A 10,131-nucleotide genomic window follows, 5' to 3' on the forward strand; every position below is an offset into this window, starting at 1 on the left:
GAGCTCTGTCAAGAGAGCTTCTGAATGTAAACAAAAAACACCCCATCTAGTGACCGAAGCTTCGGAGCAGTGCTTCACTTCTAATGCCGATTTGGCCACTCCCTCCTTTCTTACCTCCATGACCCAAAGTGTCATAAAAGGCTACTGTCACAGAAATCCAAGGTGCCTGGGGTACATCTGGGCACCCCAGCCTGATGAAGACAGATAAATGAGGAGGCCTGAGAATTCAGGCTGGCGACTGGGCATAGAGTTAACGCCCTTACCATGTATAAATCTTGTGAAGAAAAATCGAGCATGACGTTACAGAAGCTACTCGGTAAACGAAATAAGGCTATGAGACCTGTTTAATCGGAATATCTTGTCTCTTCATCAAAAGAAGGTTTTCCATTTACTCCTGCAATAGTCGCATAAGGTATTTCTCCCGTCTTCTTAGCGAGCCTTCGTGGTGCAACGGTCTCCACGCTCAGCGCGTAATTGATAAGTTCTCGGTTCGATTCCCGGCGAATGCGTTGCTAATTTTTCAGTCCTCCTGCTTCAAAAAATATACCTAATATCTCTGCAGTGGAACCAGTATACATTTTATATGATTGGTTTCTAAAGGCTGGGTGGATTAGCAGTGGTATTTTGAATAAAAGAAATCATACTGTTCTTTTTACAGATGTCACCTTAAAAGAACATATAGAGAGAGCAGATTTTTTTTTAAACAAAAGAATGCTTATAATAAAACCGTAAATTTTTGGCGTATCAGATTTTGGATTTTAAAGCAAAATCGACACTGTGTAAAATTAGAATTCAAGAAATGCTATTTAACTCTTTCGCATCGCCGGACCGTTCAGACACCAGCAGGTCTCCCAAACGCCTGAATTATGTTCTACCTGGTGCTTTCCCAAATCAGGTTAGTGCATGGCTCATTGCTTTTAGGAGTTTTTAAATGACATGTTAATGATTCTTTTGATGATGATGATGGCGTGTCTATGACAAAGTGCAATTATATAGCTTCGAAGCTGTCGAAGACAGCTTTTGCAGCCTCGGCAGCTCTATCAGTATAAAGTAGGTTCACTGGGTCTTCAATGCCGATGTCAAACACTCTGGCCTGGACTGCCGGGCAGCTGAAGATGTGATGGCAAGACAGTGGGATGTCATCTGGGCAATGAGGACAAATGTTAGTGTAACTACGTTGTCCGTTTGCAGAAATCCTCATCCCTTTTAAGTGTTTTGTCCTAAGTCTGGTTATAATAGTCGATATGGCTCTGTCACAGTACAATTTCGGGATGGAATTTCCTTTAACTTGACCGATTAGTCTTTGACTGGCAACTGCATTGGCATGTTTGTGTAGGCGATCGTCAGATCTTGAGTTAAGGTCGTGAGTTCCTCAATGATATGGGTCGTGAGTTCCTCAATGATTCTTTTGAAGCCACTAAAAGTAGTTCTATTGTTTGAATATCCCTTCCTTCTCCTTTACTTCGCGTCAGTGTTTGGCTATTGATTCCCGAAGTTGCAATCCTATCCTTAGGGAAAACGCAATGCAGGAGTGAAAGCGCATGAAGATACCAATAGAAAATCTTTCGCTTTACTTAAGTAGGTTATTGTTAGCGCCGTATCATTCTACTTGGAATGTGGGGAAGAAATCCATACTAATAAAAATACATACATACGAGCATTTTAGGTGTTTGAGTGAAACATATTTTAGCCTCTACCGATGCGAAAGTGTTAATTCTAGTGTTATATATGCTTACATCCTTCTCGAAGTTAAGATGGATGAAGGGAAGGAAACTTTCTAGGATAATTTAGACAAAATATGTCCAAAATAATGCGTAAAGATCGTTATGGGAGGATTGCTAATGTGGTAGAGAAAAGGCATTTAAATTTGTAACATGAGGTTTTAGTCAAAACTAATATTAATGGACTATTTTGGTAGATTTTTACCACTTCAAATAGTACGATTATAGGAAGCACGTCTTTCTCACATAAAAGTACTCATAAGGCCCCTTTGCGAGCTCCGTGGGTCACGTATACATATTGATCATGTTTATTGATGCTGTTATTCAAACTTGATGGATGTGGGACCATATCGTGGGGCTAATATGTATTTTGATCCCTTCTTGATAATTTAAGTCAGGTTAATAATCTCATATGCAAATAAGTTTGTTGAAGTGGCTTAAAGAGGATTATTTGACTATAAGAAGCTTAAAAATAATAATATTAGATTGGATGTATAGAAAATTAGAAAATCGGTAGATTCTGAGGAAGTTCTGATGGTACTATAGAAAATAAATGGAAACTTATTAAGGATAGTATTTGTACTGTTCGCAATATTGTGATCGGTAAAGTGGCTAAGAAACATGTAAAGAATGGTTTCATAATGCATATAAAAGTATGATACAGGCAAATACATGAAATAACGCAAAGGATTACAATAGACTCATATTAAAGAAGAAGAAATTATTTAGAATAAACAAAAGGATTTTTGAAGATTTATTTACGAATGCATAACTAGTCTCTGTGAAATAGATAACTAGTCTCTGTAAAAATAAATTTGGTGACATTTTAGCCTATAAATAGAGTATTTTAAAATGATTACGTAAACATTTTAATCAACCTTTTAATGATAATTCTGAAGATGACGCTCCTGGTGTTTTCGAATATAACATAAATACAGAAGTTGCAACACCAGCCAGGGAAGGAATTAAGGATGCAATTAAGAATTCAAAAGTTAAGAAAGCTTATGGTTATGAACATATTTCAGCGGAACTATTAGGAAATTGTGGAATTACCATGCTAAAGCACATATTTGAATTAATTAGTTGACATTTGGACCTTCGAGAATATGCCAACTGACAGGAATATTACTATTTTATGACCAATTCACTAGAAAGAGGTCCGATGATTTGTACTAATTGTCGCGGGATAAGTTGGCTGGTTGTTGTCGTCGTGTCTACATCTTTGGGTTGCCAGAGGCTACTGCAAAGATAGGCTGGACTTCGGTTTTCCACCCTAATTCTGAAGGAAAGCATCCCGGGGTGTGGTCTGGAGGTCTCCCACCCCTCTCTCCCCTTCCACCAAACCACATGCGAGGACTTTCGGCTCGCAGCATATTTAGAGTGCCCCATGCCGCACAGATACTATACATTTACTAACATCCTCTCCGGGCTCTTCTAACCACTTTATCGTCTGGGCGACATAAGTTTTCTTTGTATTACTTATAAAGTTTTAACCAGAATTTTGTTTTAATGCTACTGCTATACGCTTATTCACTAACTAAGAAAGCAACATGAATTTTGTGCTGGAAGGTCAACTAAGTACCATTTATGCGACGGCGACAGATTTATGAACAATCAATGAAATTTAATGCGATTTAATTTTGAGACTCCTTATCCCTTTATTTATTTTACGTCTGCTTTTGATAGTATAGATAGAAATTTTTATCTTGAGACTATGAATGATTTTTATATGTCTTCTATTCGTATTAAACTAAACACACTTATTTGAAAGATACTAAGTGTGAGGTAAAATCTTCTTCAGAAAATCATGGTATATTTAGTGTGACAGAGAGATTATCTCTCTTGTGTACTTTTTAGTGTAGCCATTAAGAGACTTATTCATAATTCAAGCATCATTGGCGCATACGTTTTCTAGATCCGTGCAACTACAGCGTATGCTGATGATGACAATTGGATTTTCAGGTCCCTTCTTACTCCGAGGGAGGCTTTCCTTGCCCTTAAGTTGGCGGCAAATCGAATGGGATTAATTATAAATGAGGAGAAAGAAAACTGTATGTCTCTCTCGAAAACTAGAAACTCAAGCTCCTTATCTTGAAAAAAATTTCTATAAACTTGAAACTGTGAAGAGTTTTGTCTACTTGGGCTCTATTATTACTGTTGATAATAGATTATCCCTCGAAATCCAGTAATGACTAATTCTAGCAAATAAGACTTTCTATGGGTTAAATAGATTTTCCAGATCTATATTTCTTACAACAAAAGCGACGTTTTTAACCTTGCCCAGACCACATTATACACTGAGACATGAGCTATAACAAATGTGGAGGAGAGGCGTATAGAAAATTTTGAAAGAAACATTCTACGGGCTACATTTCTTCATATAAATGAAAATAATGTTTGGAGGATGGTATACAGTTTTGAGTTTTACAAGATATATAGACAACCTGATATCTTAAAATTTATACAAATTAAAGTAATGAATTCGATGGCTTACATTATCCGAATGAGATATGATAATGCTGAAAAAAAAAACGTTTACAGGGAAGTTAACGGCTGAGATGGAATTCAGTGGATCGGAGTTTTGAACAATTAAATGAAAGGAACTGCAAATCGAACGTAACCAAAGAGTTAACGTGGATAATTCTTGAAATTTAGGCATCGGCCTACATAGTGAGCAGTGTGGCCACCTGTCATGATGATGATCTAAAATATTTTTATTATTGACATAAATTTATGCTACAAAATTATGAAGCACTTTAAAATATACGGAACTGAATTATTTAAAATACATGGTTTTGTGGATTTACGCTTTTAAATATTTTAAGCATAATGTTTGACTGAAAGTTTTATTTTACGGGGTTGAGTAGGTTCCTTAAATTATTATGCACAGTATACTAAGCTGTGTACCTAAACTGAGGTATGTAGAGTTATAAGATATTTCTCCCACTTCCCTAGCGTGCTTCGTGGTGTAACGGTAGCACGCTGGGCTGGTATTCCAGAGGTCCGTGGTTCGATTCCCGGTGAAGGAGGGTGCATATTTTTTCATCTTTTCCAATTAACCTAATGACTCTACAAGTGGTGCCCGAACTAAGTAGCCTTTAGCTACTTAGTCAGTGAGAAGCGCAACGCACGCAAATGGCACAAAAAATACGGAAACCCTCCAAGCAAAATCCATAAAATTGTTTAGCTTAATTCGGTGTGTTGGTGTATTTAATTATGGCAAAGCACACTAGGGCTATCTGCCTAAGAGGAGGGATGCCTTTCGTGGAGGACTTTCCAAGGGAAACTGGCTCGTATACACGTTACACATGGGGAAAACCACGAAAACACCCATGCAGCCAGCCCGTTCGCGGGATTCGAACCTCGGACCGAACTACCAGTGTTCAGCGACTTTACCGCTCGGCCGCTGGTGGGCCTTAGCTTAATTCGAGAAAAGTTCTAATTAGAAGTGACTCATAGCTTTTGGAAAACTGTATTGCTAATATATATATTTACTTTAAAAATTTAATATATTAAATTGAGATACATTAAATTGAAATTAATGTAATTTATATTTTCTTTCAGGATCTCCGGACGGATGGTCATCATCTACATCAAGATTGCATTTACAAATTGGTTATCTTGAGTTATTCATAATAAATTTAATTGTAACTCAGCAGCTTGTGATGTTTCAGTGGAATACTTGATTACAAAATTATCTTCTCTTGGTGTGAAATTAAATTAAAATCATTCGAACATTCATTAAATTTAAATAGCAGTCAAGAATGCAATGCAGATGTAATAACTTAATCACATAACATTTGTTGGCTATAAGAAGAAATGGAATTTTTAAAGCTTCATTTTGGAAGTTAAATGAAATTCAGATCGTAAAAATGGGTTAATGCTTTGGATGTTTCATTAAGAAACAATCGCTTACGTTGTAACAAATTTTAGAAAATTTTTACTGATTTGACTTTTTGATCTAATTAAAATGCGTTGTTTTAGTGTCAAGGTTACCTCAAGATCAACAAAGAAAAGAAAAGAAAGAAAGAAGGGATTTATTATTGCACATATAAAATACAAGTTAATAATAATCATACAAAAGCGAAATAAAATTATCATTCGAAAATGTATTATTTTACCTCTAATTATCATATTTCTTTTTATTGTCTATTGACTGCATTAGCCAAATATATTCTTCCTTGTGAATGTTTTTCTCTAAAAGCACCGTATAATATCTATTGCAAGTGTACATATTTGTGTTGTGTAAAAATTGTTTTAAATGTTTATTAATTGCATATATACATACATTTAGGGTGTTTCAGAATAAATTTGCCAGAGGCGAGACATGAGCTCTATGGTCGAAGATAAGCAAAATAATTTCATATGAGGATATCCTGAGAAACGCATTATTTACCAGTTATGAAATATTCAACATCAACAGCAAGTGGATGCAAAAGTTACCTTTTTATATGGGATGGCAGAATAAATTAGCCAAACGCTGATAGTGCATTCTGTGGTAGAAGATTGTAGAGTTCCTCACTGTGTGATTCTAAGTTACTGTTGGAAGTGAAGAATCTTAAGAAGAAACAAGCGAATAATCGCTTGTGTACGTGTGACAGGAAACAACAAGATAGAAGAGTAAACTAAACCTTTATTATTCCAACTGAAGTTTAACAAAACTCCGTCTTGGAATGTACAAAAAACCCGACACTTCGGCTTGAACTTAAGATACTAAGAATTAACCTAAACTAATCTAAACTAAAGCGGTATAGCCGAAGCTATCAAAATTTCAACAGAGTTGAACCCTTACCTTTAATAGACTGCGAAGCTATCAAGGGCCTAAAGTACGGCCGAACGTGATAATAGCTTACGAGAGTAAAAAGGCGGACGCGTGCAGCCAGAATACCTGGTATTTCTCTCTCAAAGACCGAAGAACTTCGCGTTTAAATACCGCTCTTCCTCATTATCTATTTTGTGATTCTAAAACTACGTTCTTGCCGGAAGTGGTAAGTTGAAGTTAAGAATAGATAGGAAAGGAACTTAAAATTTAACTGTTAATAAAATTAACATAATCCTTACAAGATAATCAAAGAATATCCTTGAAAATTTATTGGCAGATGCATACAAGTACATTGTGCGTGAAAATTAGCAGGTGAAAGATAGGACAATAAGGTTCATCATATTTTATGATTGAGAGAAAAAATGCCAAGTTTATCATTGACAATTAATTCGATAATGCAGTATGTAAAGTTACAAAATTTCGAGTGAAAAGTGTAATCCTTTATTATATAAAAGGTTACAAAAACAATAAGAAGAGCTTTGTACATATATACATTATAACGTATTTCTCCTGCCTTCTGAGCATGCCTTCGTGGTGTAGTGGTCAGCACGCTTAGAGCGTATTCGAGAGTTCCGTGGTTCGAGTCCCGGCGAAGACACTGCTAATTTTCCACGTCTCTCAGTATCAAAAATTTATCAAATTATTTAGTATCAGTATCAAATTATTTAGTATTTACCTAATGTCTCTACAATATAAACACTACAAAACGGTTCGAAACGCGGAACTCTAGAGCACCAGAAGCAGCATATCATCATGATGGATGTGTTCGAAGACGACAATAATGCTGAGGATCCAATGGCTAACGTCCTACGAGAATGCATGAACGAAATTCTGGATGATTAAGTAATGCCAGAATTCTTCGTAGGAGAGTGACAAGAGGGGACAGAAGTAGCTCCCATTCTCCTTGGTCTTCAACAGTCCATAGCACATTAACTAAGCGCATCTTCATGTAGGTTCATTGGAAAGCATTTTGCTTCTGAATTTTTTTGCTGATATTCTGGTTTTACGTATCTTCAGCTGCAGAACGCATGCCTGATATTTCATGATTTTATCCTAGAATAGGTTTTAATTCTACAAGCACAGTACAAGCAATTCTTCAATTCTTAATTCTACAAGCAGGTTAAATTCTACAAGCAAGAATTACAGCAAAGATGCTAGGGCCATCATTCAAAAATGCAGAAGAAAAATGCTGTTAGATGAACCATCTTGACGTAGGTTCATCGGACAGCATTTTGCTTCTGCATTTTTTGGCTGATATTCTGCTTTTACTTATCTTCAACTGCAGATTGCATGCCTGGTATCTCATGATTTTATTCTACAATAGGTTTAGATTATTTGAATTACAGCAAGGATACTAGGGCCATCATTCTAAGAGTAATTATATCTCAGCGAAAGGTTTTCTAAATGAAAATATCTGACGTAAAACACAAAACTTCCATATAACTAGCTTGCAGCCGAGATTTGAATTCGATTGGTTCGAGCTACCAATCCTCAACGATCTTGTCATTCGACCACTGGTGAAGGACTTTATTCTGAGACATCCTATACATCTATATATAATTTACTATTTTCTGTTCTATAATTTTACATAAATGGTAAACATTATCTCCATTTATAACACAATAAATAATTTTTCTTATATATTATAATGTAATGGTGTCTTGCTAAGTGTCATGAATAAAACTTAAATGTGCATTTAATATTTATGGAGACATCTTTATACAATCAAAATGTGCTTTTTCTTGTTATATTAAGAAACTAAACAGTTTATAAGGCAGAGTAAATAAACCGAATTACTGAAATGTAACTTTGACGTGTAATAACTGTTGCAATATCACAATACGACTAGTGGCAATATTTTCATTATTTAGTAAGTATGATACACGAAATTCTGCTCACCTTGTTGCTTTAATGTTATACATATCAATGGATTTTTGTCTGTATATAGTGTTTTTACTGTACTATTTTCTTTAACATGTTGAGTGAAATAAATGATGTTTTATAATGTTACTTCCTGTTATTTCTCGAAATATTTTAAATTGAATAAGCATTTCCTTAATCTCAGCTAATGACATATATTTAAAATATTTTTCTGATATCTGTGAATACATGTGTGATTAAATCACGGTGAATATTTACATTATGGTAACTTGGCGATTTTTTGGCGAAAATTTGGCGACCAACCCTGCTACAGCAACCTGCTAGTTTTGTTTTGGACGCCATTTTGTTTTCACAAAGTAAAGGCACAATTTTTTTTTTTTTTTTTTTTTTTTTTTTTTTTTTTTTTTTTTTACTCAACATTTTTTCCAAAAATCTGCTAGCCGAATTACGCTTATACTAGAACTTTTATGGAACAAAAATGCTTAATCATGACGAAGATTAGGTGCGAAATTGGAAGAAAGTGCAGAATCGCAAACTGGTTCCCGCGTTTTTAAGAATTGCGCATAAACAGTATCCATGTACACGTCGACCTATTTTCACTGAAAACAAAGCATCCCAGAATTGCACAAAAATGGCATTGGGCACACTCTTGACTTTATCTATGTACAAATCGACCTATTTTCACTTAAAAAGGCAAAGAAAATTGAAAAAAATCCAGTTCTTCTTACTCTTGTAAAAAGCGCCAAACAAATAAGTGGGCGATTCTGCACTTTAACAGCAAACTTGTTTCTAAGTGCTTATTAGCTAAAATCACGATCGGAGTTTTCCGGAAAATGTCACATTACATGTCTCATGATCTCTCATTTCTCTGAGACAAAATAATCTGTGATTCGAACTGTGTACTTCTCAGATTATTGCTTAAGTCCTAGCTAGTAACCTTCATCGCCTTACCAAAATTTCGCCAAATTACCTGTTACCATATTCTAAAGATTAGCCTAATTCACATTTATAAGCCGCAGTTATAGCATGTATTTGTCATAAAGTACCATATTGAAGTTAAACTTCGCGGATTTCACACACAAGATATATCAGAGTAAAATGCTTTTCCTGAGAGAATTCGTAGTATTTCTTAACTATATCTATAAAATAGTCGTTAAATATAGAAATAATTGTTAAATATAGAAGCGAAACAGTTCAGAGTTAGGGGAGGGTTTGGTTTCTTTGATTATGGCAAAGCACTAAAGGCTATATGCCTAAGGGAAGGGATGCCTCTGTGGAAGACTTTATAAGGGTAACTGGCTTGTGTACAAGTAAGCCATGGAGAAAGCATGAAAACGCCCATGTACTCAGCCTCCCTTTTGCAGGGATTCGAACTGAGAAACGAATTACCAGTGCTCAGCGACGTTACTGCTCTGCCGCTGGTGGGCCAAAATTGAAGGAAAGCTTGCAAGAATAAGAAAAGCATTTATGCTAAAATTCGTAAATGTGTGTTTAGATGTAAGCCTTTTCTTGAATTCCATAAACTTCTTCGCATCTTTAGTATTAAAAAAATAAAGGGAAAATTTAACAAATGGAAAAGAATTTCAAACTGTATTACTTACATGTTATTTTTAAAAGAACTGAACGCTCTTAAATTTATACTGCTTTATTAACTGCTTCCTTAGCTCCGCACATAAAATGCAAGTTGGCGAAATCTTCATTCGTATA

General features: G+C 35.3%; 1 protein-coding gene across 1 annotated transcript in view; it reads left to right on the plus strand.

Annotated features, from left to right (window-relative positions):
- The window catches only part of LOC118189316 (uncharacterized), a 181,376-nt gene extending 172,813 nt beyond the window's left edge, over positions 1-8,563 (plus strand). The window contains exon 5 of the mRNA XM_035359897.2: positions 5,286-8,563. Within this exon, the coding sequence (XP_035215788.1) occupies positions 5,286-5,407 (122 nt within the window). The 3' untranslated portion in view covers positions 5,408-8,563. The remainder of the gene's footprint in view (positions 1-5,285) is intronic.
- The last annotated feature ends 1,568 nt before the right edge of the window (positions 8,564-10,131 follow it).

This window comes from Stegodyphus dumicola, chromosome 5 (assembly GCF_044657685.1).
Source record: "Stegodyphus dumicola isolate Sdum_Otavi_A_Nest chromosome 5, ASM4465768v1".
Classification (NCBI taxonomy): Eukaryota; Metazoa; Arthropoda; class Arachnida; order Araneae; family Eresidae; genus Stegodyphus; species Stegodyphus dumicola.